At 41.6% G+C, this 17598-nt stretch overlaps 1 protein-coding gene across 2 annotated transcripts in view; it reads left to right on the forward strand.

Moving 5' to 3' along the window:
- LOC144769598 (sodium- and chloride-dependent GABA transporter 2-like) overlaps nt 1–17598 on the forward strand; it is a 762140-nt gene that overhangs the window by 17995 nt on the left and 726547 nt on the right. For both annotated transcript variants that reach the window (XR_013598730.1, XM_078653757.1), the window contains exon 2: nt 4210–4428. Coding sequence is in view for 1 of the 2 variants with exons in the window: in XM_078653757.1 (XP_078509883.1) it covers nt 4215–4428 (214 nt within the window). In the remaining variant the exon portion in view is untranslated. The remainder of the gene's footprint in view (nt 1–4209; nt 4429–17598) is intronic.

Consider the following 17598-nt stretch of genomic DNA (forward strand, 5'->3'; position numbering starts at 1 on the left):
GGGCCACAGCCAGACTAAAGTAAAAAAAACAGTGAAACACAGCAAAAAGTGGGGCTAACCATAGGAAGCAGACCTTACTCTCCTACAATAGTGAAAAATGAAAATGGCTGTAATTCACTGTTAGGATATGCCACACACACCAGGGCATGTCTTACATTATACCTACAATGCACTCTGCCCTTGGGCCTACCATAGGGGTGTCTGATATGAAGAAAAGGGAAGGTTTATGGACTGGCAAGTGGGTGCACTTGCCCAGTCAGCATGACAGTATCAGATTTCACAAAGGCTCTGCAATGGCAGGCCTTAGACACACTTTTACAGGCTGCTTCTGTGAGTGGCACAACCAGTGCTGCAAGCCCACCAGCAGCATTTGGATTACCAGCCCTGGGCACTACTGGTACATAGTACTAGGGTCTGACAGGTAACCCAAACCAGCCAATCATGGAATCACTAATTCATACATCAATTTACAATAGGCAGAACATAGGCACTTTAGCACTGATCAGCAGTGGTAAAGTGCCCAGAGTCATAAAACCAACAAAAACAGCTCATACAAAATACCGGAGGAAAGCAAAAAGTTCAGGGATGACCTTGCAAAAAGGGCCAAGTCCAACACAGAACAATACAAAATATATACATAGACAATTTGGCACCACACATCACACAACCATCAGTCATACCATACTCATCTCAACAGCGATGTACTGTATTGCAACCTTCCAATAAAAGTATGTTTAAAAAAAAATACCATACACATCCCAACTGAGCAAGACATGAATTGTACCTAACACACTAACAGAGAACAATTGCCATATACATTATACATAAATAATTGTCATATAAAAAATACAAAAATCATTTCAAGACTAAGAACAGCGCCGACAACAGTTCCTTTGTCAGGGCGCAGTGATACAATTTTGCTTTGTAGTAAGAATTATATATATGCTAAGGTGTATTGAAGAATGGGTGGGTGTATAAGTGTCTGGATGGAGGATTTAGTAGGTGTGTGAATGACTGTATAAGGCAGTGATTAAATGTGTGTTACTGAATGCATGGGTTAGTGACTAAACTGTGTGAATGTCTTTATCAGTCTGTCTGTTGTTGTTTAAGCTGCTGCATGAGTTGGTCAGTAGTAACATGAGTGTCTATATGGGTTATTGATTGGTTGATCGAGTATTTGTATGGGAGACAGTGTGTGTGTGGGTAGGTGGGAGGTGTGTGACTCTGTGCATAGATGTTTGAGTGGTTGATTCACTGGGTGTATCAGTTCAAAAGTGCATCTGGGTACAGCTGTATGGATGAGTGAGTGTGTGTATGGATGTGTTTGTGAGTGAATGGATGTCTCAGCGGTACATGTCCATTAACTTCATATGTAAAAGGCAGTGTATGTGAGAGTAGGAATATATAAATGACTATATGTGAGAGTCAGTGATTGTGAGAGTGGCTGTATGGATGAGTGAGTACTTGTATCAGTGATTATATAAGAGAGTACGTCTAGGTTAGTATCTGTATAAATAAGTCGGGTGGTATGTGTATAACTGTATAGGTGAGTAAATGGGAGTGTGATTGATTCTTTGCATGAATGGTGTGTGAGTAACTTCATGGATCAGTGGCGCTGGTTGAGTGTCTGTATAGGTGTATGAGTGCATATGATAGTACTGTATTGATGAGTGACTGCATGCATGAGTTGTTGTATGGGTGAATGAGTGGATGTGTGTGTAGACCTAGGAATCAGTGAGTGTGTATGTAGTAAGTGATATTGGTGTGTCGATGGTTTCGAAAATGGTAGCCGGTATTTTACAGTGGGTGTCTCAAAGGTTATATTAGAGTGTGTGGAGGTGCATCAGATTATCACGTGGATGATATCATCAGTGATGTCATCAATGATGTTATTTAAGATGTCATCACTGATATCATCAGTGAAGTCACTGACCATGTCATGACTGATGTAATATGTGACGTCATCAGCAGTACATTGCGTGCATGAGTTATAGTTAGCTAAACTAACTATAACAGAGGAATTTCTCTGGTTTTGTACGAGTAAAATGTCCAACTAATTATAACATCCCTGAAACCTATATTTTTTCAGTGAATTTCTAAGGTTTTTTAAATGCTAATTTCTAACTATAACGTGCCTGAAACCTATGATTTTGTTCAGTGAATTTCAATGTTTTTTTAAATGCTAATTTCTAACTATAATGTTTCTGAAACCTAAGGTTTTTTCACTGAATTTCAAAGGTTTTTTAAGTGCTAATTTCTAACCATAACATACCAGTCGTGTTTCTAGAGTGGTGGAGAAAGGTGAGCGTGGCCTCCGAAACAGCTCTTAGCAATCCCACTGTGTGGAGTTTTACTGGAGGTAACAGGAGGAGAAGTTAGCCCCCAACGTCAACCTTGGGGGCCTACTATCACTTTTATTACCACCAGTAAGTCCCAAACAGCAGGATTACTAACTTCTTATATTCGGCCCGCGCCCTCCCTGCACCACTGTGCACCACTGTGCAAACGCGCCCTATGGCGGTTTTTAAGTTGGGGGATTAAGAAAGAGTAGATGAAGCAGTGACAGAAGAAGGCGAATAAGGTTAAGGGTGGGAATTCCACAAAGTTGAACAAAAACTCTGTGAATTCCTTCGCTCCATCATACTCCCAATTAATAAAACAGAAACCTCATACTAGTCGTTACTAGGTGTCCCTCATGAGTCAAATGCAAAAGCTTGATGTAATAATTTCAATGCTTTTGCATTTATCTTGGGAGGGACACCTAGTAATGACTAGTTGAACTGCAGCTCTTTGTAGAATTATTTTAATATTGGATACTATAATATTCACTGCCCACTACTAATCTAGTCCCATAATGCTTTGCAGGGCCTTTGGTTGGGATTGTATTTTTGCCCATAACTGTGCGTGGGGTGGTCCTAAGAGGATGGGACCACCACTGAATCATTCAGCATGATATGCTCTCTGTGTTCAAGTCATCTGCTTTGTCCTCCCTCTAGGTTAGGGGGGACCCACAAATCATCACCTCTCTCATTGCCTGATATTTTTCATTTTCAAAGTTCACCTTTGTGAATTGGTTATATCCTTTTTGTCATATAAAGGTTTTTTATCAAAGCATTTGTGGGTGCAGGTTAGTAGCTGACTCCGGAGAAACTGAGGGGCATATTAACAAGGGCTTTATCTCCGCTTTTTTGGCTTTAAAAGCCAAAGAAGCTGAGATAAAAATATTGTGCTATCACCAACAGGGTGCTAACATGCAAAATTGCATGTTAGCACCCTTTTTCAATACGCTTCCCTTTGCATCTCTAATGAGATGCAAAGTGGGCGTTCCGGAGAAAATTAATAAGAAAAATGTCGCTAAGCGACAATTCTCCTATTATCAAGCTTCACGCTAACCCTGTTAGAGACAAAAAAAAGCAGCGCTAACCACTGTTAACGCTGCTTTTTTACTTCTGCTAATATTCAGACTTAGCCCTGTAATCCAATGGGAGGTGGATTACATGGCTAAGTCCACCATGGGCTATCAACATGGATATCCCTATCCTTGTAGTTTTATTGCTGCATTACCAGTGATCACCTCCCAAAATGCCGCTATCGCTGGATTTTTTTATCGCCTAGGCAGTTAGCGTTGTTAATAACGCGATAACCAGGCGATATTATCCAGCGATAGCGAGCGTTAATTTTTTTTACGTTAAGCGCCCTTAGCGTTAATTTTCCATGTTCCTTGTTAATATGCCCCTGAGTTTTTGACTGAATTCTGTGTTTTTAATGGAATGCGTAGTTACCAAATGCCCGGAAAACTCCGCTAGCGGAGCTGAGTTCATTGCCCAGGCCTAAATAAGGTACTCACAAGTTACTTAAACTAAGCTCTTAAATAATGATGTACAGCTGGCAATAAAGAAAGCATTGGGGGTGATGGTGAACCATCCCCACACGGTGAATCATCGCCAAATGCTACAATAAAGAAGATAAAACGCTAATGAATGCAGGAGTCTTCTTTATTAGTTCCTTACACCACCACAGGTTCCATCAGCTGGAGTTAGCTGCGGAATGTTGCCAACAAATTCAAGGCACAGGTTATAAGGGGCTGGGGAAAGGGGATGTGGACTGTACCAAATACATAAGATTATAACAGAACGCTCCATGAGTATCTATTATTATGCACTTATCTCTGCGCTTAATGTAAAATGTACTTCCTGTTTGTGCTTTTAGGTGTGATGGGTATCACAAATGCTGGGACAGTTACCAAAGGAGATACCACTCCTGCACATCCCCTAATGGAAAAGGAGGAATTTGAAGAGTGCAAACCAGAAATAATGGAGCGGGGGCAGTGGAACAACAAACAGGAGTTTTTGCTGTCAGTTGCCGGTGAAATCATTGGATTGGGCAACGTCTGGAGATTTCCTTATCTCTGTTACAAAAACGGAGGTGGTAGGTATAGTGCACTGCTCTAAATGTGATGTTAATACAATTTGAAAAAAGTCCCCAATTACAATTCACCCACCATTGGTAAATTCTATCTGCTAGAAGAACTGGAGGACTGAAGAATGTGATTAAGTGTGGCACGTTGGTGGAGAGATGGTGAACTTCCATTTCAAAAGTAAATCTAGATTTTTGGGTGAATATGGACTGGAAAAAAATTAGAGCCATTGCTGCAAATAGCACAGCTCTGCCATTAGTATGGCCTTTCAATTCCAGAAAAGTTGGGAGGCTTTTATTCCCTTGCACTGCCGCTAGCTTCCCACCAGATGTCAGCGCCAGAAGGTGGATGGGACACGCAGCCCCCTCAAAGCTGGGAGGTTTGTGAGAGTGCTGGCAGTCCACTGCGTTTTCAATCTAAACCTACTTTTAGGTGTCTATCCCATCAATGTTGTTCCTTATGCTATTGTTCCTCTCCCTGGCGAGTCTCTATCAGGAGACGCCATCAGAGGCTCCATACCTCCAATCCTTCCTGTTTGTCACCTTTTTCCCAATCCAATATGGATTCTGTTTTCATTCCTTTTGGCTTATGAAAGGAGGGATATTTATGCATTCATTGTAGTGCAACGCTTCATGCAGACCTGTCATCTTGTTCCAGTGCTCCTGTATGAATGGTAGCTCTGTCTTGTGGTTTTGCAAGTTGTCATTCTATCCCTCTTCATTTTGGGTTATCCTGCTCTTACACACCTCTCCTGGTTCCTCCTTGAAATTCTTCTGGAAGGATCTCCTCTTCTCCAGCAGTGTCTCCTACCTCGAGCCCTGGTCATCATTGATCAATGTTCCAGTTCAGGGCTTACAAGTCCTCTCTGAGATTTTTTTGCCCCTGAGTGTTTTTATCCATTTGGGACCTTTTTTGGGAGGCACCTTCTATCTGCTCAGGCGCTTCTTTGTGTTGGCAGCAACCTGTGTACTGAAAGGGGGGCCCATGCCTCTGGCAGACAAAGATAGTGAAAACCTAGGCTACTGTACTGAGACACAGCCAAAGACACTCCAATATGTGGTAGCTTCCTGACACAATAACAAAGTTTGATTTTTGGTTGCTTACGTTGAATCATCAGTAGTATATATGCGGTTCACATACTGCTTTTAGAGGTCTCTTTCTATCAAATGTTTGTTCCAGTGGGTAGTAGACAGAGTTCTTAATTTGAGTACTTGCCATCTGGGATGATTGCGAATTGAGTTGGCCATGTCAATGCATGTGTTTGAGGTAATTTGTATCTTTTTAAGGATCCACAGTATCCCCTATGTGGCATTATGGCATGTTGGTAAAGATTTTGAATTTAGTGTATGGTCTGTCATTGTTAAGTGATTTATTGATTAGTTAAGATTGGGGTGCTGTTTTAAGCTTGATGAAGTCCCACTAAATGATACTTCTGAGCTATGTATGATGTGTCACATCTTATGATTTGTACTAGTTATGATAGAAGTAGGTGGCAGGCCAGACTGAAATGAGATGACAATTAGTGGTGTAAGAGGGAATAGATGGCAGTAGGTTATTATTGGAATGAGCTGGAGATGGTTTGAAGAGCAGACGGTTACACACATTGTGAAGAGTATACTGTGCTTGCTATTCTGTTGGATAAAAGTTTCATTTTAAGAAACTTTCAAATTGGAATTTGTTCAAAAGTGCTGCTCCCGCACTAGAGACATTCTCTCAGAATTTGGCGATGAGCAATTAAAGGGATTTAAAAGAAAGAGCTACAGCTGTGCCAGTAAAGATAAGCAGTGAGAATTAATGTTTCTAAATTTGTGTATAAATGCAGGTCAAATAGACATAAAATAGAAGTGGAAGTGTAGGGAAGTGCTGGGGCTGTGAAATTGTGCCTCACAATGATGATCACATCTGAATTGAGGGAGTCTAAAGAATCTGAACATGAACTAAACCCATATCATAGTCAGGAAGGACATCCAAGAACAAAATCTACCATTTTGAAATCAAGCAATGAAACAAACAACAAGACAAGAATTTCAGTGGCTATTTTGGGATCTTACTGGCCATGTTGAGGATAGGGAAATCTCGTTGGAATGCAGGCAGGCTCATGTTAATATGATGCATAAAAAAATAATCTTAAAAAAATGTTGAAAAGTGGCATTTTTAATATAAGACATACATATTTACATATATACAGATATATTACAATCACACACATATAAAATAGTCAACATATGGAAAGAGAAAATTAAATTGACAGTGAGATTGCAAAGAATTAATTAAATATAAAACAAATGCATCTTCTACATAAGGAACAAAACATTTCTAGCATGATCATCTGAAAACCTCTACCATTATATATGTCTGATCTGCAGATTATAGCCCAAATCTGGCAGAAATGGAGTAGCAGGAGGGTTAAAAATGTCCTTAAGGCAACATGCAAAAGACACGCTGTTGAGCGAGCAACACATATATTTCTGAACTCGGTTGAAAATTTGGTATTTCTGGACTCTGATATAAACTAAGGGCTCATAAAGTGCCCTAATAAAAGGTTTAACCTGCAGAGAAACATATGTTTTGAAAGGTATTTGTTTTACATGTCCTGTCAATGAGAAGAGTAAACAAAGGATGAATTTACAATGAGACTAAAGAAATTAGTAAGTAAGTTTGCAAGGTTTACTATTGAAAAAGAAATTGAGCTACTGATAACAAAAGGATGTAAATATATTCCTTTCTAGGTCTGGAACAATTTCTGAAAATACAGAACTCAGAAAAAAACCTTTGGGGAAAATGTATTACCTGCAAACTATGTTATAAATATTAGCACAGAGATAAGAGTGAAAACACATGCTGTTAATCTGGAACTAGGAAAATGGCAAAAATTGAAGCAAAAAATCAGAAATATGAAAATCAAAGGAAGGGTACAATAAATATTATATTATACAATTATACTACATATAAATTAATTCAACAAGCCATAGGTGCACATTGAAAGAAGAGTTCAAATTCATCTACAGGAAAGTAGACAATGAAATTAACTGAAATTAACTCTATGTCATTGTGCCAGCAAAGATCCAATGCAGTGGGTATCTCATATAGTTGTGATTCCAAAATAAAACATTAGGATATAAGCAATATTAGAATATGAATACATATGAGAGTGCAAAATATGATCATTGTCTACGTTTTGATGATAAGTTAAGGAGAAGTGTGGCTCAGGGGTTAGAGGCAGCAGACCCGGAAGCTGAGATCGGTCCTGGACCAGGGTTCAATTCCCCGCCTCGGCGGGTCTTGGGCTAAAAAAACTTCCACGGACTCGATAATTCTCGCCCCGGTGCCTCCTCGACTCACGGGTTCACACTCTGCGACTCTGGGCAATAGCTTGCTTAATCTCCACGACGGCCCCTCGCGGCGGGATGCCTGACTTTCACCTTGTGGATACCCTGCTATCTCACAGGGGAATACCAGGAAGGGTTCCCTAAGCAAGAGCCGGGAAACCCACTGCGGGTAGCTGTGCGCTATATAAGCTCAACTACATTTACATTTACACATTTACAATCTTAATGCCACCCCACCACAGTATTTTCAAACCTGTATTTATGTAAAATATATAATCATCTAGAAATTGATTCAAAGGAAAGGTATAACAACATGTTTGTTACACCTAAATACGTTCAGATACACAAAATTGAATTTTGGAATAAGTTCAGCTGCAGAGATATTTCAGGAAATTGTGAAGAACAACATTAAGCCAATGAAACTGTGTTAATATCGGTGATGATATATTCGCCCAATCCAAGAGGAACATGATTGTGCTTTCACAAAACCCTGTAAATGTCTAACAGACCCTGATCTGAAATGAATGTGTGAACAGTGTGAAATTATTATACCTGAGTTAATTTTCTATGGACATATTTGTTTCAAAGAAGGAAAAGACTGGGATGATGAAATAGTGTCCGCATTTAAATCTTCAGTATACCTAAATAAAGCTTCTGAATTGAGATCACTTTTATGCATGGCTAGCAAATGTCCACAATATGTCAAGGGCAATTCCACTTCAAGTGCTTCTCTGCATGAAATAATCAAGAAAGAAAACATTTCCAATGGGATGAGAACTGTGAAATGATGCTTAAAAATAAAAGAATACATCTATCCTAATTTGATCTCATATTTACAGTACAACTGGTAGATGCAAGCCTGGTTGAACTAGGGGAAATAGCAGCACAACACAAACCATGAACAGAAACACCTTGAGCTGCACTTTACTTTGTACCATCCAGGTACAAGCGGTGCAATTGTGGAATAAACTGCCGGTGGAATTAAGGCTGATGCAGGATTTTCTTATATTCGGGAAGTCACTGAAAATCTGGTTATTCCAGCTATAATTCTCAATCTGGTAGTCATAGCATGCAGTCAATGTCGTTATCACGCCTTAGCGCTGGGACACTCAATTGAGTAGCTGTGCGCTTTACAAGTACCCATTTAGTGTAACATAACATATGCCAGTAGCAGCTTAACAGGCATTGAAAACAAGTACTCACAACAAGAGAAAGGCAGCGTAGCAGTAGTATGAGAACACTATTTCACATTGCAAGCCATTTGAAATAATACATGACCACCAATCATTGGTTACAATATTTGGAAATTCAAGAGCAAAAATGCCTTTATTTATGGAGAGATGTGGTATGAGGCTAATGTACTACACCTTTGGAATCATTTGCAAGTCCAGTTAAGGTGAGGCAGAGGACCTCTCTGCTCATAGTATTTGCCTTATCTATGGCTCCAAAAAACAACACTGGGGGCAAGCCAAAAAAGAAAGGTATGGCTGATGGTGTCTCTGTGTCTGGCAACACAGATAACACCTTAAGCATGGACTCTGTGGTAAATATCGGGTTGGAGGGAGCAGCACCAGAAGCTGGATCAGGGCGGGCAAAGCTTCAACCGCCCACAGGGCAGAACACCCCTAAGGAGATGCACCCTCCCTCAGTCAGAACCCGACAAGCTACAGCCACCGCGACTGTCAGTGTGGTGGAAATGCTGAATCGTAATGAAAAGAAAAGAAAATTGAAGGATATCGAACCACCCTCAGCAGCCGCAGCTACTGGGTTACCGGGGTCATCTGTACTACCTGTGTTACCAGTACTGTTCGAGTTGCCCGCTCCACCAATATCGGCCACTACTCCAGTAGAGACTCCTGGTATAGATCCAGCGCCGCAACCAGTAGCACAATCGGTCCCAAATCTGCAGCAGCCACAGCAGCTTCACCCGCAGACACAGATCCCTCAGTCATGTCAGGAGGAGGAAGCCAGGGATGACGTCGCAGGCGGGGGCATGTTTCTGTTGACACATTCAGAGTCTCTAGCTGCTGTATCGGGGGCCGACGATATCTGTGTTGTCAATAACAGCGAGGTCAACACCCCACTACCCTCACAAGATGCGATGTACCCTCCAATAGAAGTGACAGTAGTCCCACCAACTAACAGTGAGTGCGATCAAGGAGGCACAACAACAGCTGAAATATTCAAAGAGAGCACCATCTCTACCACGGCTCCAGAGGTTCATAGGGGCTTACTTGCCAATTCTAAAGCTAATACAATCTATCCCGGGGTCGCTCATGGTGAGAGGGAAAAGGAAAAGACCCCCAGCGAGTGCTTCTTCTCTGTTACAGAGGAGGCCAACTGGTCAGAGGAGGACGAAAAGCCGCATAGCTCAGATATTGATGGTAGTAATCCGGAAACAGAGAGCGATAGTGAGGCAGGGTTACCGTCATCTATTATTAAAAATGTGCCCCCTCAAAGGGACCACACAGCACTAACTTGGGATCACTCTCCTACTACATCCCTTCAAGGGAATGCCAACCCGGCCATGGGTAACGTAAGGCACAACGAGACTACGCAGTTGTCAATGATGGCGATGATGGAATCAATTCACCAAGGAATAACTGCACACAGAGAAGAAACCCGGTCAGACAGCCTTAAATCCCAAGCTGCGATAAGAAAGATGAAAGCAGTGGTTAGAAAGCTTTCAAAAGCCTGGGTAAGCGTTGGAGACAGGGTCTCAAATCTAGAGGAGAGGGTAGTCGCCACCGAAGCTGAGGCGGCCGCAGCCACAAATAAAGTGGAAACGCTGGGAGCTCAAGCAATTGACGTCCAGTGGAAGCTGGAGGACCTTGAGAATAGGCAAAGAAGGAACAATCTCAGGGTCCTGGGTATTCCGGAAGGGGCTGAGGGTCAGGATGTCAAAATGTTCATTGTCAAAACATTTGAGAAAGCCTTTCCAGACATCGCCGGCTGGAACTGGACCACTGAAATACAGAGAGCACATAGGACTCCCTTCAGATTGAGAAAAAACGCCAGAGAAGGTGATAAGCCTAGAGCAATCTTAATCTACATAGGCAATTTTCTTCTTCGTCAGTCCATATCAGAGAAAGCCCGGCCAGACTCCAAAAGAACCTTTGAAGGAGGGTCCTTCTTTGTCAGGCCGGATTTCTGCCATTCCACCGTGGAACGTCGATGGAGATTAAAACAATTAATCAAACCTTTCCAGGACAAAAGAGTGCAGGTTTATCTCATCAATCCTGCTCAGTTAAAGATAATTCACCTAGGCAAGACCATATATTTTTCCTCGGAAATTAAGGCTCAGGAGTTTCTAGACTCTCTATAATATGTTACATTACTTATTTAAGCCAACAAAGGCTAAGGTTCTAATTTTTGTCACTGGCTGAAGTCTAAGGTTTAGCTTAGTTTAAGTTCAAGCTTGAATCTCACAGAGGAAAGCATGTCACGTTAGGGAGATTTATGGGTACACATAAGGTCGAGGTTGAAGTTGGATTTATTGATCGCACTGTGTCCGTTGCCGGGCCGCACCCATCACACGCACAGACTCAGTCTGCGCGCCTCACCTGGGAGTGAGTTGGGGTCAGGGGGGTGGGGAGGGGGGGACTCTCGAGGGAGGGGGGGAAGGGGGAAAAAGCAGCAAAAAGAAAGTTCATGCAATAAATATGTTTATTGATATATCTGAGATGTTGAAAGTGGTTATACTTCTCGTTGCTAGATTCAGGATAAAATGTGACTGGTTAGTATGTTGGCTTGTTTCTCTCCAGAGGTATGTCAAGGATTAAGATAATCAGCCTCAATATAGGAGGACTGAACGATTGGAAAAAGAGGGAAAAGTTTGAGGAGTATGTTAAACTAATCAGGGCCGACATTGTGTGTATACAAGAGACTCATCTACCATGGAAAAAGAAACATTGGTTGAATATAAGGGGGTATGAAATCTTGTCTTGTTCCTCACAGACCTCAACTATCAGGGGGGTAGCCATTTTAGGCCGGGTAGGATTGGGGGGGGCTAAAAAAACAAAAGCTGATCCGTTGGGAAGATGGGCAATTTGTGAATTGAAACTAGGCATCACTCTATGCTCAGTGTATGGTTCTAATTTGGACGACCCAGGGGGGATGGATTACATCGAACGGGAGCTCACTAACTGGCCATCACCCATGGTATTTTGCGGTGATCTTAATATTTCAGCCGATTTTACAGGTAACACCCCATATAGTGGCCGTAAGCCCCGAGTATTTAGGGCGGTGTCCTCTATAATCCATTCTTATGGCCTGAAGGATGTCTGGGGCAACCAAAAGAAAGATGAACCTGGGTCTACATACTTTTCACATCCATTTAATAAATATACAAAATTGGATTATTTTTTTGTATCAGCCACACAACTTAGCATTGTTGAAATTTCAATGCTCCCAAAGCTAATATCGGATCACAATCCCCTTGTCTTGAATATGTCTGTTAGCAAACCAAGGGAAAAAATGAGACCATGGTCCTTCGATAGGAAACTTCTAGTGGACAGCAACTATATAGCACATATAAAGGGGTGGTCCCAATCTTTCTTTGATGCTAATAGATATAGCGCCTCCCGCGGCATGGTCTGGGATAGCTTTAAGGCTGGTTTAAGAGGGGAGACAATTAGCTTTTCTGCACGGCTTTGGAAAAAAATTGAAGGAAGATAGGGAGTGTCTCTTGGCTAAACTGGCGAAGGCAGAGGAGCAACATAGGAGAGACGTATGTCACGGGATCCAGGGGTCTCAGAGCCTAGAGAGTTTAAATACTATAAAAGCAGATATCCAGCGACAATTGGCAAAGAAGGCTGCAGCAGAATATCAGACCCGTAGAGTTGGTATGTATGAAACAGGCGAGAATGCAGGCAGGGCTCTAGCGCTTCGGATAAGACAAGCCACCTCAAAAAATATCATCACTGAAATTAAAGAAGGCGAGCAGACCTATAAAAAGCCAACGGAAATTTTAGAGGTTTTCAGGCGATTCTATCAGGTTCTCTATAAGGAGGAGGCAGACACAGCCTACCCGGGCACAAACTGGCAGGATACAGGTCTCAATCTGACGTAAATGAGAGGGAATCCTTAGAACAGGATATTACTATGGAGGAGCTTCTTCAGGCACTAAAAGATCTTTCTGCAGGCAAGGCAGCAGGGCCTGATCTTATACCCCTTGAAGTCTATAAATGCCTGAGGGAAGAAACGGCCCCTCTCCTGCTAGATTTATTTAACGGGGTTATCAATACAGGTACTATACCAGAATCCTGGACTAAAACCAACATTGTGGTCTTTCACAAAAAGGGCAAACCCAAGGAGAGCCCGGGCTCTTATCGGCCTATATCGCTAATAAATAGCGATAACAAACTTTATGCTAAAATACTGGCTTCACGGATGGGGAGGATTATCGCGGGCCTCGTCTCTCCCTGGCAGCATGGCTTTATCCCTGGAAGGGGTACCACTGACCATATTAAAAGAGCCATAACTCTGTTTGACATGCATGCTGGGGGGGAGGGGGGGATTGCGATGATCCTCCTTGACGCAGAGAAGGCGTTCGACCGGGTTAGGTGGAGCTTTCTCTGGAAAGTGATGGTCGGCAAAGGATTTGGTCCCAGATTTCTGCAGGCAATTAAGGCCATGTATTACAATCCAATAGCTAGCATTCAGTTAATGGGTGAGGGTTCCAACCTGATCCATATTTCAAGAGGGACGAGACAAGGGTGTCCGTGCTCACCTATCCTATTTGCACTGTATATCGATCCCCTGATCTGCCACATTAAGAGTAATATCAACATAAAACCAATTATCACCAATGGTTTTGAAACTAAAATCCTCGCATACGCGGATGACATAGCTATCACCACTGTTGATCCAGCTAGTGCTATGAGGGAAATAATCAACATCACTTCTGATTTTGGGAGTGCTTCTGGATATAGACTTAATGTGGCAAAAACACAGGTATTATGTTCAAGCAAAACAGTCAAACTGGATGATAGATATGTGGATTCAGTAGTCTATCTGGGAATCACAATCAATGCCCAGACACAGGAAATTATTAAAGATAATTTCTCACCATTACTGATGAAAATGAAACAGGATCTAAAAAGAATCGATACTCTTCATTTATCAATTATAGGCAGGGCCAATGTCATTAAAATGACAATGTTCCCAAAAATCTTATATAAGTTTAGATCCATCCCCTTTAAAATAGATGATACTTTGATCAGGGAAATGGAGGCAATTTTTATGAATTTTGTTTGGCAATACGGTAAGGTGAGGAGATCAATCAAATTTATGTCTCTACCCCAGGAACAGGGTGGATTGGGTATACCTAATCTAAAATTATATCACTGGTCTTGTCTCCTCACAGATATGGCTATACTTTTCTTTCCTGCTGACACGATACACCGCCAGTGCAGTATTCCATCCATATACCAGTTAGCATTAGGGAACGAAGCATATGGTGTATTGCTAAGGAACTATGATAAACGTTTCTTCAAGTCCCCAGGTTATAAAATATTGGAAGATATCCGGGTGGTATGGTTGGCAATACAGAAGAACCAGAGCATTCCGAAGTTTAATAAACATACTCCACTTTGGAAATCAGGGCTATTCCCGCACTTAAGCAGAGATGGTTCCTGGAGACATTGGGAAAGACAGGGAATCACCACATTGGGCCAAGTGATGGTAAAGGATGTTCTGAGGCCCCTTGATCTTCTGAAGTCACGATATTCTCTCCAAGGCTCCCAAGAGTTTAAATATATACAATTGACCAACACAATTAAATCCAAAAGACCCACCATAGATATATCAAAAGAATGTATACTCTTAGATTACATGAAGGGAGGCGGCCGCCGCATAAGGAAAATATATGCATTATTTTTGGGAACGTTGCCAGATGATATGCTTAAAACAGAGGCTACCTGGGTTGGGAAACTGAGTGACCCCGACATCGATTTAGACAGAGCCATTCTTATGGATAAAAGGTTCCTACGATCCTCAAACCTAAGAGCACAGCACTTTAAAACCCTATTTAACTTATATTACACACCGGCAAAACTGTTTGATTGGGGAAAGAGAGCGGATAACAACTGCCCTAGATGCGGTAAGGGCCCTGCTGATCTGCTTCACATGTTTTGTAGCTGTGAGAAACTAGGGCCAATCAAAAACGAAATTGCAAAGTTTTTAGAGGGGCTGCTAGCTGTCAGGATCGACCAATCCCCATCACTTTTAATATTTGGGTACGACGCCAAATTGGGTTTAAGCATAGAGTCTGAGGCACTTGTTTTTATAGCAACAGCTGTCTTTAGAATATTAATTGCTGCTGCATGGAAGGACATTGGGGCTCCAACCTTTCAGATGTGGTTCTGTAGGCTGCTTGGGACCCATAACATCGAGTCGGAGTTGTACGCACTGAAGGGAGCGAAATCTAGGGGCATGGGACTAAGGATTTGGTCGCCTGTGGCAGCATGGAGGCGGTCAAAAACCACGGGTCTATAGCTTTTTAATACCCATGTAGATATTCCCTCTTGTTCTTAACACATGTATTGTATCTTCTCCCATACTAATGGTTTTAATCTGTTTTAACATCCTGTATGTATATTTATTCGGTATCTCTATGCTAACGTGTTTCCTCGTATGTATTATATGCTATTGTCATGAACTTTCAATAATAAAAAATAAAAAAAAAAAAAATAAGGAATCATTTGCAAACCTGGAAAAGAATATAATCTTGCAGGTTACCTGTCGCAAAAGCCTGCAGAAAACACAATGAAAAGTAGATTGCTAAAGAATATTTATATTTTGGGCTTATATCTTGAATTGAGCTAACAAAGAGTTGATAGAGACAAAACTAGGTGATGGCATATACATGATGTTGTGTTTTTTTTTACATGAAAAAGGAGAGATGTTCTAATATAATAAAGTTGTAATAAATGAATATCCAAGTGGAGCTATCTGTAGCAACTAATATCATATAAAGAGGGACAAAGTTCATTATTTCAAATGCAATACAATGTGTTAAAGACATTGTGTATAATTGCCACAGAGCAATACCTGTAACAAAACAATTGTATATGGCAAAGATTGATTCCCAAAAATGGTGGCAGAAATTATTTTAGCTTCTCATTTGGGTCTGTATACAGCCAGAAAGCCCTTTCCTGAACAACTGAATATGTATAAACCACCATGAGCAGTGTGGTCTAAGTTTGCTGCAGAATGCCATGAGCCATTAGATTGTAGACCTTTGTTATTTGTATTCATAGACGAATAGTCACTTTTCTACTGATACAACAGTTTTTTTAACTTCAGCATCTAGTGTACATTCTTTTTTAGACGATATCTTCTTGACTTTGTAAATACAAGATTTTGTGAAAACAGATAATCGCAAACGTGTTGAAAGAAGTAGAGGAAATGTATGAATTACATGGGAGTTCTTCACAAGAAAGTATCGTTGATATGACAATAAGCAAATTAAATGGTAGATAAACTTATGGCTACAACCAGCCACGGCCGGTGATGGGAGTACCTGCAGGGGAGGGGGATGGGCAGGGTGGGGAGTAGTATGGATTACGGAGTTTAACAGGTAAGTAAACATATAAATAAATAAAAAGAATTCGTTGCGTGCACTGCATCACCTAATGTGATGCAGTGTGCGCAACGAAATTCGACCAGATAGTGATCAGATTCACTATTCTAACACCAGTCCAACTGAATTTGTAGATGGTTTCTCTTTTTAATCTATGTGGGGAGGGCAGATTTATTACCCATGCTGCAATCCAAGTAACTTTAGAGATGATGCATGCATTTGACTGGGACAAGTAACATTGGGAAAAAATAATATATTTGGGTGTGAGATTACTATCCCCAATAAGGAACATTTGGAAAAGTGTTGGAATCTGGAGGGGTCAGATTGACCTGCAGCTAGGCCTTGCTCCTAACCCTTATTGAGCCATGCACGTTGTGGGGTAGGCCTCACGCTGGTGCCCAAAGCCCCTGTGAGCACTGGCTCCCCCATGAGTGCCCCATCTCCTGCAGGCTTACTATGTGATTTTACAATATAAAAGGTGTTAATTTAAGTAAGAATTTGTCAAAGGGTTAGAACAAAAAAATATAAGAAGTGGACATATTGGCTATATGAAGGGGTAAGTAAATCAACATATATAAAGCAGACTTCTTAAAAATAAAAACCATTACCACTGTCTTGTCACCTCACTGGCCACACTATATTAACTATATTGCATGCCTTTTCCATGCATTGTTTATACACTTGCATGCTACATCACTTATACCATGTAAAATCATAACATTTATAACAACACTTACAACTTCTACAATTACATTATCACAACACAGTGCATGGTATAATGGCGAGTTATACTTTGTGCCTAATTACGATGTCAGGCTTAAGTCCGCCCAACACCGTCTTGGTCCTGGGACCGATCGACTTCCAGTCGGCAGTCCCAACTACCTAATTATGATGCGACGAACATTGTTCAGTTGCATTCCTACATTGCTCTATGAGAGCATGCAATACAGCCATAAACCGGCCGTAATACATGCTCACATAGGGAAATGGGAGGGGAGGTTCATCTTTGCACTCTGTGCCTGTCACGGGGTGCAGGAATCAATGGGGGCTGGCCCCCTACCAGAGGCTGAAAACACAAGAGGGCCCTGATGGGGGCCCCCAACCATGCTTTCTGACACAGTGTTCATGTCAGACAGGTTGGCATGGAAACCATGTCAGAAATCATGCATCATAATCCCATGGGCGTAAAGACCCACCTATTGGGATCATGAGCCGGTTCTGACTGGCCAACGGACTCGTTGAGCCCATCGGAAGCCAACCGGAATGAC

The sequence above is a fragment of the Lissotriton helveticus genome, chromosome 1_1 (genome assembly GCF_964261635.1).
Source record: "Lissotriton helveticus chromosome 1_1, aLisHel1.1, whole genome shotgun sequence".
In the NCBI taxonomy this organism is placed as follows: Eukaryota; Metazoa; Chordata; class Amphibia; order Caudata; family Salamandridae; genus Lissotriton; species Lissotriton helveticus.